Source organism: Babylonia areolata, chromosome 33 (genome assembly GCF_041734735.1).
Source record: "Babylonia areolata isolate BAREFJ2019XMU chromosome 33, ASM4173473v1, whole genome shotgun sequence".
NCBI lineage: Eukaryota > Metazoa > Mollusca > Gastropoda > Neogastropoda > Buccinidae > Babylonia > Babylonia areolata.
The window spans coordinates 3,814,845-3,832,344 of record NC_134908.1 but is presented as its reverse complement, the minus strand read 5'-3'; the positions used below and the strand labels follow the sequence as shown (position 1 = coordinate 3,832,344).

Sequence of the window (17,500 nt, the reverse complement as noted above, 5' to 3'; positions counted from 1 at the left end):
TATATAGTGTGAGTGTGTTGCGGTGTGTGTGTGTGTGTGTGTGTGTGTGTGTGAGAGAGAGAGAGAGAGAGAGAGAGAGAGAGTGCGCGCGCGCTCAAAGAGAGAGGCAGACAGACACACACACAGACACACAGACACTGAGACAGACAGAGACACACAGAAAGAGACGTACAGAGAGAGGTCTGAAGTCTGAAGTCTGAATGGTTTATTGTTTAGGCCTTTCTGGCCGTGACAACAGGGGTAAGAGGGGGGGAGGGGGGGGGGCGAGGGGGGGCTTCCGTGTTAACATCCATTATAAAGAACAGCGCCAATATATGTAAAGCAAACAAAGGGTAGAAAAGAGAGAAAGGACAGAGTAAGACACACACACAGAGACAGAGAGATAGGGACAGAAAGAAGAAGAAAAAGACAAAAGATAGATGGGCAGATTGGTATGTAATCATGCGTCATTAACCAAAGATACTGGTTTCTATGGGTGAAGGCTTTGGACAAGAACAGAGCGAGTGACGTACAGAGAGAGATACAGAGAAAGAGAGACTGGATACGGCGGCAGAGACAACGAAAGAGACAGACAAACTCGGACAGACAATACACACACACACACAGATGAGACAGGCAGGCGAACAAATATCGTTTACTCCAAACTGACTCGTTTAATCAAAACAGTATATAGCCTAATCATGGACAGACGTACAAATATAGTACCAAACACCAAAATAATCCAGACTATATATACGGATAGGCGAACAATTACAGTACCAAAGCATTAGGTTTTTAATCCATATTCATTATATAAATTCGAACAGACTGATAAAGAAATAGTACCAGAATACTCGTTTACTCCAAACTAACTCGTTTAATCAAAACAATATATAGCCTAATCATGGGCAGACCTACAAATATTGTGCCAAACACTCATTATATCTAACTGAAGTTTATATACACGAAAGAACGGACAAATAGTTCTAAAATAATCTTTAAATCAAACTAGATGTACGGACAGACGAATACTGAAATGGTACTAAAATACTCTTTTAATCCAAACTGAATTACGAACAGATGAACAAACCTTTAATAGTACTGTGGCAAAAATATTCTTTCAATGAAGGCCAAACCAAACATACTGCAAACGGGCCAAGGACGTACATAATTCATGCTCATGAAACGGACAGACGAACAAAATGGTACCAATTAAAGTACTCTTCGAAACTAAATATACCAAACTAAAGATACGGACAGATGACTGAACAAATAGTACTAAAATGCTCTTTTCAGTACAAGCTATACGCGGATGGATTAGCTAAAAATACCAAAATGCTCCATTAGTCCAATATGTATTCAAACAGACAAAAAATAGTACCAAAATACTCTTTTATACGAAACTATATTCGGGCAGACGAACAAACAGAAACAGACGAGCCCTTTGATTTTGAAAAAGAAATACAGTTCAGCAGCCAGTATCCAGTGCAGCCACCAAATGAAACTTTGAACGCTATTTTCGACTTTTGGAGCTAAATGCCAATTTTGCGGAGTATTCAAACCACAGGGCATATGACAAGACGATTAACTGATAAACTGTGCTGGGATCGAAATGTACGTGTGTGGCTAAATTTAGATCTCCGTTTGAAAGTCACTCCTGTCACCCAGTACAGATTTTGATCTGTAATGAGAATGTGATTCATGATCCAGCTTTTGCACAGGCGCTAGCTGAGACTGATAACGATCGAGGGTTTAATTTGAAAGAAGAAGAAAAGGAAAAAGAAAAAGCAACAACATAAGCATGACATATGTCAAGAAGAAGCAACAACGTAAGCATATTATATTTTGTCTTTGTATGAAATACAGGAAAGATAAAAACGTGGTATATTCAAGTTGTCACGCGCGCGTCGTTTGTGTGTGCGTGTGCGCGCGCGTGCGTGTATGTATGTGTGTCAGTGTGTGTCTGTCTGTAGCTGTTCTGTCATATAGTAACAGTAATAATGATGGTGATGATGGTAATGATAAGGAGAAGAAAACCGTCTGTAGGCTTTTTACATTATCTCTGGTAATGGTGTCAACGACCGACCCCCTTTCTCTGCATGTGTATGTGCCGGTGTGTGTGCGTGCATGCGCTCGCGCGTGTGTGTGCTGGTGTGCGTGCATGCGCACGCCGCGGCGTGTATGTGTGTGCGTGCGTGCCGCGTGCGTGCGTCTGTGTGCCAGTGTTCGTGTGTGTGCGCGCCCTGCCCTATGTGTGTGTGCGCGCGTGCGTGCATCAGTGTGTCACGGAGTGTTTTGTGCGTCAGTGTATGCATGTGTGTCAGTTTGTGTGTACACGTACACATGATGTGTGTGTGTGTGCGCGCGCTTATGTTTGCACATGAGAGGAGTGCGTGTGTGTGCGTGCGTGTGTTTTCTGCATACTATCACCGGGCAGTCCAGACAGCAAATGAGACTCTAGTCACTCTCGGTTGCATGATGATGATTATATATATTTCTTTTCCTATCTTTATTGCAAGTGCCTATGAGGACAAAAATTCCCGTCGCGATGCCCCTGAGCATGGATTATGAATGTGAGTCATTATCCTCGCTGGAGGGCCCAGCATTTTTCTGCATTTGCCTGGACAAACTTCAAAGTATATTCAGATTTGAACAAAACGTTTCGTTTGCCCAGGATAAAAAAAAAAAAATTAAAAAAAAAAAAAAAAGAGAGAGAAGAAGAAGAAGAAAAAAAAGAAGCTTTTAATGAACGATGCAAAAATTTCGACCACACCTTATTGACGTTGTGATTTGAGTTCACGGAACGACATATATTTGTTCAGAAAGTAGCCGGCCGAACTATATACAATCTACTGCCGCCATATTTACCAGCAAAAGCAAAAGAGAAATGCGTTCAACAAATGTGCCACTTTTCAGCAACAACGAACAACAGAAACAAGCAACCACCCAGTGTCCTATTTTAGCGTCCCAGTTGGTCTCAGTTTCATGGTTTGTGGGATCTAATACAGAAGTGGTGGCACGTTAGTCTATCATTGACTGAAAACGCATCAAAATTGAGTAGAATAACGTACAATATAAAAGTCGAAATCCACTGAAAATTGGTAACAATATCTACTCAGTAATGGTAATATCGTTTCACACATTCAGAAAAATTGCCGGTAGAACAGGTGCAATAAATTAGGATGCTAAAAATATAGGACTTTGTCCAAAAAATCGAGTTTAATAATGCCAAATTAAATTAATGATGACGTGCCCAAGTTCACCTCCATTCAGTGAAATATATTGCGGAACAGGATGTCACGACTGACGGTGTAACTATTTCAAAATACCCACCTGCTGTTTTATTTCCCCGGGCTACTGAGGAGTCTGTCTCAGTGTGCTGGCCTCCGCTGATTGACTCAACGGGGTTACTTACGGCAAGTCCCACCTCGCCCCTCCCTTGTTGGAAATACAGTACATCCTTTCAGCGGGTTTAATCAAGCAAAGGAATGTGTAGGGGTGGGGGGTTGTTTGAGGTCTGTGCCTTTCAGCTGAGCCGCGGGGGGCTAGGGGTGGGTGGGCGGAGGGGTGTGTGTTCAGTGGCTAGATTTATGGCTTACATACATGATTTTAGATAGTGATGGTTCGTTCAGTACTTTTTAAAGCAAATCGATATACTGTGTGTCTTAAAGTTAAAAGAACAACTTCAACAACACTGACAACAATAACCAGACTTAAGTTATAGAAATGTATCACTGAGTGAAACTTCGAGTCGTCTTTGAGGCCGACACTGAAGTATGTCATGACGTAACAAGTTCGGAGACTCACATTCGCTGTGGCTGACTTGCGAAGCAGATCACTCCCGGGCCGGCGAAACAAAGAAACCCAAACAAAGAAAAACAAAGAAACCCAACCCTTCAGTTGGAACTGAGGAATTTCCAAAAGCTAATCAGAGCACATGCATTTAAAAAAAAAAGAAAAAAAAAGTGACAGTGCAAGGTCAGTGTTGTTAGTTAATGTGCAGATGTGTTCACTTTAATGCAAAGTTCTGTAATTATTTGCCCATTTGCCTTTTTTTTGTTTTTTTGTGTTTTGTTGTTTTTTTAGCATGATGCTAGAGTCCTCTTTTAAGTTTTGACTGGTTGAAGTTTACCCTTGAGTGACATTCCGGGCTAGTCTTCGAGTGCTAGCCAGATTTGATCCCGGGGTAAAAAGCAGCAGGGGGTACCAATAGCCTCATACACAGGGACCTACAGGTCACACAATATTTGCGTTCACTGTCCGCACACATCACGCTTCTCCTCCATCTTCTCTTCTTCCTTTCCCTCTTCTTCCTCCTCTTCTTCTTCTTCTTCTTCATGATCTTTCTCAGTCCTCTTCCTCTTCTGCTTCCTCCTCCACTCCCTCTTCTTCTTCCTCCTCCTTTTTCCTCTGCTCCTCCATTGTTTCACTGCGAAGTTAGGTTAAAGGGAGATAATTATAATTTTTAGATAGAGGACGGCAGTTGCGTACCTAGCTCCGATGAAAAACAGCTTGTGTGCAAAAAGGTTCTGGTTTTATATATATATATATATATATTTATATATCTGTTTCTGTCTGTTATTTCATTTTTTGTCTGTCTGTCTGTATCTCTGTCTGTGTGTCTGTGTGCCCCCCCCCTCTCTCTGTCTCTGTTCTCCCCCCCCCCCACACACACACCCGCCCACCCGCCCCCTGTGTGTGTGTGTGTGTGAGTGACTGGTGGGTTGACTATCTGACTGACTGGTTGATGGACTAATTGTTTGATGTGTTGTTGGACTAACCAGATGACTGACTGGGTTACGTATTGACTACAGTAACTGGTGCGTTGACTGATTGAATGATTGAGTCTGGTGCTTTGACTAGGATGGATGGATGGACTGAATGATTACATGTTTTCACTATCTAATTCGTGGATGGATGGATGGACTGAATGATTACATGTATTCACTGTCTAATTCGTGGATGGATGGATGGACTGAATGATTACATGTTTTCACTATCTAATCCGTGGATGGATGGATGGACTGAATGATTACATGTTTTCACTATCTAATTCGTGGATGGATGGATGGACTGAATGATTACATGTATTCACTGTCTAATTCGTGGATGGATGTATGAATGATTACCTGTTTTCACTATCTAATTCGTGGATGGATGGATGGACTGAATGATTACATGTATTCACCGTCTAATTCGTGGATGGATGGATGGATGGACTGAATGATTACATGTATTCACTATCTAATTCGTGGATGGATGGATGGACTGAATGATTACATGTATTCACTATCTAATTCGTGGATGGATGGATGGATGGACTGAATGATTACATGTATTCACTATGTAATTCGCGGATGGATGGATGGACTGAATGATTACATGTTTTCACTATCTAATTCGTGGATGGATGGATGGACTGAATGATTACATGTATTCACTGTCTAATTCGTGGATGGATGTATGAATGATTACCTGTTTTCACTATCTAATTCGTGGATGGATGGATGGACTGAATGATTACATGTATTCACTGTCTAATTCGTGGATGGATGGATGGACTGAATGATTACATGTTTTCACTATCTAATTCGTGAATGGATGGATGGATGGATGGACTGAATGATTACATGTTTTCATTATCTAATTCGTGAATGGATGGATGGACTGAATGATTACATGTATTCACTAATTCGTGGATGGATGGATGGACTGAATGATAACATGTATTCACTATCTAATTCGTGGATGGATGGATGGATGGACTGAATGATCAACTGGTGTGTTCACTATCTTATTGATTAATGGATGGATGGTCAGAAGGATTTCTTACTGCTTTGACTAGCTGATTGACTGATTGATTAATGGATGGATTGATGGGTGGGAGGGAGGGTGGGTGGATGGATTATTGACTGGTTGGTTAGTTGACTGATTGGTTGATTGGTTGAACAGACCCATGCGGCGGCGTGAATGGCGCAGACCACCCACAGTGCAACCTATGACGCCATCTACAAACTGACCGTCATTGGGGATTCACAGGTTTTTTCTTTTTCTCTTTTATATATATATAGATATATATATATATATGTACGTGTTTTGTGTGTGTGTGGGTGTTGGGGTGGATGCATGTATGTGTGTGGGTGTTGGGTGTATGTGTTTCAGTTTGTATTTGGAATGGTGTGTGTGTGTGCGTGCGTGCGTGCGCGGGCGCTAGTGTGTGTATGTGTGTTTTTGGTTTCTTTTTCACCACCTTCCTTCCTTCCTTTCTTTCTTCCTGTATTCCTTTCTTCTGCCCGTTCATTCTTCCTTTTTTCCTTATCCCCTCCCTTCCTTCCTTCCCTCCTTTCTTTCTGCCGTCCATCCATCCATCCATCCATCCTTCCTTCCTTCCTTAACCAATCCCCCCTCCTCCCCCATGTTTCATTCAATCCACCCATTCATTCACCCAATTGGGCAAAACAACCCTCATCCGTAAATTCGTCGAACACAACGCACAGGACCACTACCCCTCCAACCATTGGGGATAGACTTCCTTCCTTCCTTCTGTCCATCCATCCTTCCTTCCTTCCGTGATTTCTTCCTCCCTACCTCCCTCCCTCCCTTCCTTCCTTTCGTTCATCCACCCATCTGCCCTTCCTTCCTTCCTTCCTGCCTTGATTTCTTCCTTCCTTCCTTCCTCCCTTTCTTCCTTCCTTCCGTTCATCCACCCATCTGCCCTTCCTTCCTTCCCATCCATCCATCCAGCCTTCCTTCCTTCCTTGATTTCTTCCTTCCTTCCTTCCTTCCTCCCTCCCTTTCTTCCTTCCTTTCGTTCATCCACGCATCTGTCCTTCCCTCCTCCCCATCCATCCATCCTTCCATCCATCCACCCTTCCTTCCTTCCTTGATTTTTCCTTCCTTCCTCCCTTCCTTTCTTCCTTCCTTTCGTTCATCCACGCATCTGCCCTTTCTTCCTCCGCATCCATCCATCCATCCATCCATCCATTTTTTCTTTCTTCCTTTCTTTCACCAGTCCATCTTTCCTTCCATCCTTCATTTTATCCATCCATCCATCCTTCCTTCCTTTCTTCCTTTACTCCTTTTTGCCCTCCTTCTTTCCTTTCTACCTTTCAGTCTTTCTTCCTTTCATCCATCGATCCCTCCATCACTATATTCATCCCCACATGTTTCATTCATTCAGTCAGCCAGTCAGTCAGTCAGTCATTCACCCAGGTGGGCAAAACAACCCTCATCCGCGAGTTCGTCGACCACAATGCACCGGACCACTACCCCCGACCATCGGGGTGAACTTTCTTCCTTCCTTCCTTCCTTTCTTTCTTTTCTTCCCTCCTTTCTTTGTTCAATTCTTCTTTCCTTTCTTTCTTTCTTCCTTCCTTCCTTCCTTCCTTTCTTCCTTCCTTCCTTTCTTTCTTCCGTCCTTCATTTCTTCTATGATTCCTTACTTCTTTCATTTCTTCCACCCATCCATCCATCCTTCCTTCCTTCCGTCCTCCCTCCCTCTCTCTCTCCCCCTCCCTCCTCCCCTCCCCCTCCCCTCCTCTCTTTCTTTCTTTCTTTGTTTTTGTATTCCTTTCTTCCGTCCATCCATCCATCCTTCCTTCCTTTATTCCTTTCCTCCTTTCTTTCCTTCCTTCTTTCCATTCATCTACCCTTCCTCTCATTCTTCCTTCCTTCCTTCCCACCTTCCGTTCCCCATAATTCTTTCATTCATTCATTTACTCAATCATTCATTCGTTCATTCAATCCATCCATCCTTTCGTTTCACCCAGGTGGGCAAAACAACCCTCATCCGCAAGTTCGTCGACCACAACGCACCAGACCACTACCCCCCGACCATCGGGGTGGACTTCGGCCTCAAGGACCTCACGGTGGGCGGGGAACGCTGCCGGATCCAGATCTGGGACACGGCTGGCCAAGAACGCTTCCGGGCGGTCACCAGCTGCTACTTCCGAGGCTCCCACGGGGTGGTTCTTGTCTACGACGTGACGCAAGCCCGCAGTTTCGACAACCTCCAGTTCCATCTCTCCCAGGCTGTGAAATACACGGGAGACAACCAGCCTATGATCATGGTAGGCAACAAGAGTGACCTCGCCGAGCAGAGGGTGGTGCCCAGCGAGGTGGCCGCCCAGTACGCAGAGGCTTTCGGACTCCTCTTCGTGGAGACCTCGGCCTTGACCTTGGCCAACATCGAGCAAGTGTTCGTCACGCTTATCTCCAAGATTCGCGAGGTGAAGAGGAGGGAGAGGGAGGGTGGGGGTAAGGGTGGGGACGGGGGAGGGAGGACAGGAACCACCACCACGACTAAGCTGTGGAGGTCTGGGGGCCGCGTGGAGAAGACGGTGAACAAGTGTTGCTCCTCTTCTTGATGAAAGGTTCTCCCAGGAATGGGGTTATGGGTTCGAAACTCGGCACGGTATATATATATATTGTCTATATAATGATAATAATAATAATTAGTATTATTTATATAGCGCTGAAATCTTGTGCAGAGACAAATCAAAGCGCTTTCACACCAGTCATTCACAACGCATGGCATAACTCTAAAACTGGAGAAACTGAAGACAAAAGAAGAAGAGGCAGGGGGGGAAGGAGGCTATATCTTGGGGGGAAAAAAAGGTGGGTTATAATTAATTAAGGCCAGGTTTGAAAGAGCTGAGTGTGGAGACCTGACGTTGCGAAAGAGGAGGTTCCAATTGTAGATACACACACACACATACACATACACACACATTTGTTATAATTGTTACAGTTGTTTGATGTTAGCGTTTCCTTCTATATTGTGCCTATGTCTCCCCTTTTAATGTCTTATTTTTTCCAATGCTCTGTATCTTCCCCCCCACCCCCACCCCACCCCACACACACATATGCGTACACACACATGCACACACATCATTCATCACCCTCTGCCCAATACCGTTCCCACCTCCACGCTCCGCCCTCCACCCCCCCCCCCCCCCCCCCCGCCCCCCACCCTTTTTTTTTCCGTCTAATATCACTTAAAGTGGAAGACGTTAAACTGAAGACTACTACTACTACTACTACTACTACTACACACACACACACACACACACACACACACACGAAAGAACCCACGGCAACAAAAGGGTTGCCCTTCGTCAAAAATGTGTGAAAGGGAATCCATTCTGTTAAGTACACAAATATGTGGTTCGTCCGTCGGGATCGACGAGGACCATCTAGTCATCCTGGGGGTGGGTGGGTTTGGGCTCTGTGGGTGCGCAGATGACTGGTCAGGCCAATCCGCGCCCGGAAGGTTCTGACGCAGTGTGGACAGGGGATGGTGGCGGCTGTCGGGGACTTGCTGGCACTGCTTTTCCTGCCCTGTCCTGCGTTGCTCTGCTGCAGCGATTCTGTTTTGCCTCAGGATTTGCCGCCTTTGTGGACAGCTGAAGGCAAATATATAAACATGCACTCAAGGCCTGACTAAGCGCAGTTGGGTTATGCTGCTGGTCACGGGCATCTGCCGGCCTCGCAGATGCGGTGTAGCGTTTATGGATTTGTCCGAACGCAGTGACGCCTCCTTGAGAAAGTGAGACCTGAAACTGAAAACCGAAACCTGAAACTGTACTGCACTGGCTCAGGTCTTAGTGCTGCAGCCTTGGGGGGGGGGGGGGGGGGGGGGGGCCGGGGTTGGGGGGGGTCCCTTGGGGGAACCATCCCCCCAACAGCACCCCTGACTGTACTAAAGCCCTCTTGGTTTGTGTGTGTGTGTGTGTGTGTACGTGCATACGTGAGTGTGTTTGTTGTGTGTGCGCGTGCGTGGATATATAGGTGGGTAAGGGGGGTTGGAGAGGGGGTGGGGGTGGGGTGGAGGGGTGTTGGGGTGCCGAGGGGGTGGGGGGGGGGGGGGGGGGGGGGCTGGGGATGTCGGACAACCATGACAAACTACGTTTATCTTTGAAACTTGAAAAAAAAAAAAAGGAAGTAATTTCATGTATATTTTTTTGTTTTGCTTCATCTTGTTTTGTGAGCGTGAGATGAAACCAGAGAATAACACACAACTACAAACAACCCCCCCCCCCCCCCCCCCCCCCAAAAAAAAAAAGTGTGAGTTTATGTGTGACAAACTCTGTGTGTGTATGTGTGTGTGCGTGCGTGAGTGCGTGCGCGCATGAGTGTGTATGCGTATATATATATATGTGCGTGTGTGTGTGTTTTAAATATCCAATTTAAAACTTATATAGAAAATAAACATGCAGTGTAAACATCGGAAAAAGATACTCTCCCAAGTAATTTTTTTTTTCAAAAAGAAGAAATAAATAAAGTAGTCTAGAATAAGATGAAATGGGGGTCGGGGGAGGGGGGGGGACAAACAAACAAACAAACACACACACACACACACACATACACACACACACACACGCACACACACACACACACACACACACACAGATGTAAAAGCAAGCTGACGGACGGACACAGACGCACAGACAGCATTAAGTGGGAAACAAAGAGAGCAGCATGCAAAGGAAATTTTACTGTATGATATATTGCGATCCTTGAATTATAGCATTCTTCAAAGACTCGCACGCAAACAGGAATAAACGAAACAAAACACACGCACACACACACACACACACACACACACTTCAAAACCTACATGATAGTCTACACCGATCATTGCAGTATGTGCTAAAACAACATCCTAAAGAACTGATAGAAAGGGACATTCATCAGGATGGTTTAAAAGGTTAAACAATGGTAATAAAGGCCGTGTAAATTATATCAGCCCACTTAAAACGCGTGTATTGTACAATAAAACCTCAAAGGATGGGAATTCATTCTTTGTACGGAGAGGTGTCAGTCTTAACAGGAGAGAGCAAGCATGCTGGGCTAGCAACAGCAACAACAACAACAACAACAACAAAAAACAAACAACAAACAAAACCAGTTCTCGATGAACAAACAGCAACGAACCTCGAGAAAAAGACCCCCCCCCCTCCCCCAAACCTTCCCCCCCCCCCGCACCCCCTCATCCCCCACAGCCCCCCTCCCTTCCACACCAAAGGAACATTCGTCAATATGGTTTAGAATGTTAAAGTAAAGAAAATAAAGGCAGCGTAAACAACAACAACAGCAACAACAACAACAACAAAAAAGAACAAACAAACACACACACACATGAAGACGCGCGCCGTGTGTACATTACAACATGTGGAGTGATGGCCTAGAGGTAACGCGTCCGCATAGGAAGCGAGAGATTCTGAGCGCGCTGGTTCGAATCACGGCTCAGCCGCCGATATTTTCTTCCCCCCTCCACTTGACCTTCAGTGGTGGTCCGTCTGGACGCTAGTCATTCGGATGAGACGAGAAACCGAGGTCCCGTGTGCTAGCATGCACTTAGCGCACGTAGAAGAACCCACGGCAACAAAAGGGGTTGTTCCTGGCAAAAATCTGTAGAAAAATCCACTTTGATAGGAAAAAGAAATAAAACTGCACGCAGGAAAAAAAAAAAAGGGGGGGGGTGGCGCTGTAGTATAGCGACGCGCTCTCCATGGGGAGAGCAGCCCGAATTTCACACAGAGAAATCTGTTGTGATAAAAAAAAGAAATACAGATACAAATACAAAACCTCAAAAGAGCAGAATGCACGCTTTTGTCCAGAAACGTCTCAATCTCACCAAGAGAGCAAGCATGCTGGGCCAGCAAAAACAAAGTCCTCAAAGAACATTATTAATTTAAATTAAACAAACAAACAGCAACGAACCAAAAGAAAGACCCCCTCCCAGACCCCCTACCCCCACCCCCCACCCACTCCCCCTCACACCCCCACCCCGCCTGCGCATTCATTTTGTTGTTGTTTTTTTTTTAGACAAGACGTGACAATCTCAAGTTGCTGATGAAACTCAAAAGAATCGAAACTGTTGCCACGTCTGCAGAAAATTTGTTGTCAACATGGCCGGCGTCTCTGTTCAAGTGGTTTGCCCAGGTGCATGTTTAGTTTTGTAAGCACCTGCTGTTGATTTGATTAACGAATAAATAAAAATAATATTGATAATGATGATAATAATAATAATAATAATAATAATAACAACAATGGTAAGACGATGAAGAAGAAGAATGAGAAGAAAAGGAAGAAGAAGAACAAGACGACGATGATACTGGTGATGACGATGATGATAATAATAATGATGAAGAAGAAAAGGAACAAGAAGAAGAACAAGATGATGATGATATTGGTGATGCTGATGATGATGATAATAATAATAATAATAATAAGATGTTGATGGTAATGATAAGAAGATGAATAAGAGCAAGAAGAACAAGATGATGACTATGATGATGACGATAATGATAATAATATTAACAACAGTAACAATAATGAGAAGAAGAATTTCTATAGTGCATTCAAACCTCTAAAAGCGCTTTAACGCGACAGACACAAAGCAAGCAAGCACGCGCGCGCGCGCGCGAACACACACACACACACACACTCACACACACACACACGCCGACATGTACAAACACGGGTGGGAATTGAGAAAGAAATGTGGATCCATAGAATACAATTTGCAATAGAGTGCATTATTTACCGACGAGTCAGCTTGAAAAGGAATGTTCTTGAAAAAAGAGATGAGCAAGAGGCCGCGAAAAGCTGGAAAACAAAACAACCCCGCTCCCCCGACCCCCCCGCCCACCCCCCCTCACTTCCAAAAAGCTAAACAACTACAAAATCCCAACAACTTACCCCCCCCCCCCCTCCCCTTCCTTCCCAAACACCCACACACACACACACACACAGACACCCATACACCACACACACACACACAAACCAACAACAAAAAACCCCCCAACAACTTAGCCCCCCAAACACCCACATACAGACACCCACCCACACCCACACCCATACACCACACACACACGCACACACACACACACACACACAAACCAACGACAACAACAAAAAACAAGAACTTAGCTCCCCCCCCCCGCCCACACACCCCCCCCCCTCAAACACCCACATACCCACACCCACACCCATACACCACACACACACACAAACCAACAACAACAACAACAAAAAACAACTTAGCCCCCCCCCCCCCCCCAACACCTCCCCCCCCAACCCAACACACACACACCCAAACACCCACATACCCACACCCATACACACTCACAAAGCAGCAACAACAACAACAAACAAAAACAAAAACTTAGCGCCCCCCCCCCCCCCCCAAACACCCACATCCACACATCCACACACCTCCACCCCCCCCCCCTGACCCGCCCCCCCTCCCCCCCGCCCCCACAAACCAACCAAAAAACAAACAAAAAAACCCACTTCCAAATCTCCACAGCTGAAGAAATGAAAGCCCACCAACTGAGTTTCTGTTCTCTCTGTTGAGTTTTGGGAACACACACACGCACACACACACACACACACACACACACACACACAGAGAGAGAGAGAGAGAGAGTACTTCAATGTTTCTCAGTTTCAACATTGTTGAATGTTTGTACGTGGTTTCACGTTATGGAAGTCTAGCCGTGCGAGAAAGAAACAAAAATGAAGCTGACTATTATAGGCCAAGTGGTGGATGATTAAAAAAAAAGAAAACAAAAGATGAAATAAATTAAATAAAAAATTAAGATGAAAAACAAACTTGTGTTGGTGTGACGCGAGAAAAAACCCCCCGCTAAAATAAGTCTAGAAATTTGATACACACACACACACACACACATGCACGCACGCACGCACACAGACACTACACACGCACACACACACACACATAACAGAGACGTGGTTGAATATGCTCTCTGTTTCTCTCTCTCTCTCTGTCTCTGTCTCTCTCTCTCGGAAGATACGCAATTTCTTTAAATTCATAACTAAAATGTGCGAGTTATTGGTTAAAATGAACCAGAATGGATAATAACAGATTTGCCTTGCAAAGCATATAAAATACTTTTAAAATTAATGTAGATAGCAGCGGTAAAAAGACGTGGGTTTCTAACGTTCGTAAATGATTGTTTTCGTATGGTTATAGATATGTGTGGGATAATCAGGGTGTTGAAAGTATAACTGGATTTTTTTTTTAAATGCTTCAAACAAAGGATTATTTTATTGACTGTAAGTGGCAGGATTGGCATGAGCATATTCAAACTAGTGATCGGTGCTTAGAATATAGATTGTTTAATATGAACAGGTATGTCAGAAGTGTATTATTTAAATTCAGGTTTGGTGTGTCTGATATCGCTTGCCATTGCTACAGATTCAAAAGAAAAAGTTCTGTTAATATTCTACATCGTTTATGCAATGTGTCTAAAGAAAATGAAATCCATATAATTTTTTTGTTGACCTGTTCTACATGACCTGAGGATAAAATTGATTGAACCCAAGTATTATCAAAATCCATGTTTATTTATTTATTTATTTATTTATTTATATAGATTCAGTCTACTTATGGCGTCTAAGAATGAAAATGTCTTGACGAATTTGGCTTTGTCTACAAAACACTGAAGCTGCTGTATGTTAGTTAGTACCACTTAGCCTTTCGGATGTGTTGATGTATTTCATTTGTTCATATTTTGTTTACCTTAATTTGGAATTCATACTCGTATTATGATTACTACCCGCTTTAATATTTAGGTAATAATCCCTTCAGAGTGGGGCCATGGCCTATTCTGAATGAGATATTCCCAGTCACATTCTCTCTCTCTCTCTTTTTCACACACACACACACACACACACACACACACACTAAGATAGTCCAGTTGGTTCGCTGTTATAGTTGTTAGTTTTTCATTAGAAATATGTTATATTGTTATGTTTTTTTGTTTATTTTTTAAACAAAACTTAAATTAGTAATTTTCACACACACACACACACACACACGCACACGCACACACACACACACGCACACACACACACACACACACGCACACACACACACACGCACACACACACACACACACACGCACACACACACACACACACACGCACACACACACACACGCACACACACACACACACACACACTTTCACTTACTCGTATGCGTACACAGTAATCCCCCCCCCCCCCCCTCCCCCTCCTCCCACTCGATTTTTTTCCTTCCCTCGTCTAATATCACTTCAGTGAAAAGACGTTAAACTAAAGAACGAACACATAGACACCATGATGCATTCATTCATCTAAAATCACAAATGTGGACAGACGTTAAGCAAAAAGAACGAACGAACTCCATGACACGCAAACTCAAGGGGAAGATGTTTTAATTTGAATTTAGTTTGGATACACAAAATACTTTCTACACTTTCTATCTACGTAACCAAAGCTAGCAAAATGACGTCACACTCTTTTCTCTTCCAGTCTCTTTTTAACGTTTTCCCAAGAATTAACGTCATGGCTCGAAGCGAGAGAATGACGTCACACCAGTGATGATGTCACATCACGGCTTGTGGGGTGCGAAGTACCGCATGGCTTTCACCTTATCTTTGTTGTCGGCGACAACGGTCTGGAGAAGACAAAAATAAATGAATAAATAAATGAATAAATAGATAAACTAATCAATTAATCATCTAATGATGATGATAATGATAATAAAGCTGATAATGTTGTTGTTGATGATGATGATTATGATATCACTACTACTACCACTAAATTTCAGTTTCTGAAGGAGGTGTCTCTGCGTCCGGACAAACCCATAAACGCTACACCACATCTGCTAAGTAGATGCCTGACCAGCAGCATAACCCAACACACTACACTTAGTCATGCCTTGAGTTGCATGCATATGAATTTGTGTGTATCTGTCAGAATTGGATTTCTACCACATAATTTTGCCAGAGGACAAAACTCTCGTTGCCATGGGTTCTTTTTCAGTGCGCCAAGTGCATGCTGCTGCACACGGGACCTCGGTTTATCGTCTCATCTGAATGACTACAGACAGACGCTCAGTTTGATTTTCCAGTCATACTTGGGAGAATGTCGTGGCTGAATGGTTAGTTGGCCTTTGAGAACAATCCGGCCTATCCTAAATCCGTCTTGGCCGAGAAAGTGGGGATGTAACTTGGGCAAGAAACTCTCCACTATAATCAAATTCTAGCCCAGATAGTCAGGACAGCAGATAGCCTCCTCTGCTGTTCTGGTGATCGAAGTTGGACACGACTGACTATCATAATTACATCAATCTCGGGCGCAATAGCCAAGTGGTTAAAGCGTTGGACTTTCAATCTGAGGGTCCCGGGTTCGAATCTCGGTGGCGTCTGGTGGGTGAAGGGTGGAGATTTTTCCGAACTCCCAGGTCAACATATGTGCAGACCTGCTAGTGCCTGAACCCCTTTCGTGTGTATATGCACGCAGAAGATCAAATACGTACGTTAAAGATCCTGTCAGTGTTCGGTGGGTTATGGAAACAAGAATATACCCAGCACGCACACCCCCGAAAACGGAGTATGGCTGCCTACATGGCGGGGTAAATAAACAAAACGGTCATACACGTAAAATGTTAAATGTTACATGTTTGTCTGAGTGTGTTGGTGTGCGTGCCTGAAATCTGATTGAATGACACAGGAAACGGATGATGAGCGCCCAATGGCAGCCGTCAGTCGGCTCTACCCAGGTAGGCAGCCTGTTGTGTAAATGACTCTGTGTTTGTAAAGCACTTAGAGCTTGGTCTCCGACCGAGGATAGGTGCTGTATAAGTATCCTTCTTCTTCTTCTTCTGCGTTCACTCGTATGCACACGAATGGGCTTTTACGTGTATGACTGTTTTTACCCCGCCATGTAGGCAGCCATACTCCGTTTTCGGGGGTGTGCATGCTGGGTATGTTCTTGTTTCCATAACCCACCGAACGCTGACATGGATTACAGGATCTTTAACGTGCGTATTTGATCTTCTGCTTGCATATACACACGAAGGGGGTTCAGGCACTAGCAGGTCTGCACATATGTTGACCTGGGAGATCGTAAAAATCCCCACCCTTTACCCACCAGGCGCCGTCACCGTGATTCGAACCCGGGACCCTCAGATTGACAGTCCAACGCTTTAACCACTCGGCTATTGCGCCCGTCTATATAAGTATCCATATCAATCAATCTTGTTCGATCATTATCTTCGGTTTCTACTCACCATCAGCATTCGTCCGTCGGGCAGAATTTCCCTGGTGATGGTGGTATTCACACCACCGGCCTTCACAGCTCTCTGCTGTTGGACAATTTTGTCCCCCTCCACTTTGAAGGTGGACTGCACACACACACGCACGCATGTACGCTCGCACGCACACACACACACACACACACACACACACACACACACACACACACAAACACACACACACACACACGAACACACACGCACGCACACACGCACGCACACACACACACGTAATCACACACATACACACACGTAATCACATGCACGCATGCATGCACGCTCGCACAGACACATACACACGCATGCACGCACACACACACACACACACACACACATGCACTCATGCACGTACGCATGCACGTACACACACACACTCACACGCACACACACACACATGTATTTGATTTTAA

General features: G+C 44.4%; 2 protein-coding genes across 2 annotated transcripts in view; one reads left to right on the top strand and one right to left on the bottom strand.

Moving 5' to 3' along the window:
• LOC143277041 (uncharacterized) overlaps positions 1–8,704 on the top strand; it is a 10,185-nt gene extending 1,481 nt beyond the window's left edge. The window contains exons 2-3 of the mRNA XM_076581768.1: positions 5,932–6,018; positions 7,749–8,704. Coding sequence (XP_076437883.1) covers positions 5,950–6,018; positions 7,749–8,345 — 666 coding nt within the window. The 5' untranslated portion in view covers positions 5,932–5,949 and the 3' untranslated portion in view covers positions 8,346–8,704. The remainder of the gene's footprint in view (positions 1–5,931; positions 6,019–7,748) is intronic.
• A 6,548-nt stretch (positions 8,705–15,252) lies between these two features.
• The window catches only part of LOC143277213 (sodium/calcium exchanger regulatory protein 1-like), an 8,912-nt gene continuing 6,664 nt past the window's right edge, over positions 15,253–17,500 (bottom strand). The window contains exons 4-5 of the mRNA XM_076582000.1: positions 17,067–17,180; positions 15,253–15,449 (exon numbers count right to left, since the gene is read on the bottom strand). Coding sequence (XP_076438115.1) covers positions 15,384–15,449; positions 17,067–17,180 — 180 coding nt within the window. The 3' untranslated portion in view covers positions 15,253–15,383. The remainder of the gene's footprint in view (positions 15,450–17,066; positions 17,181–17,500) is intronic.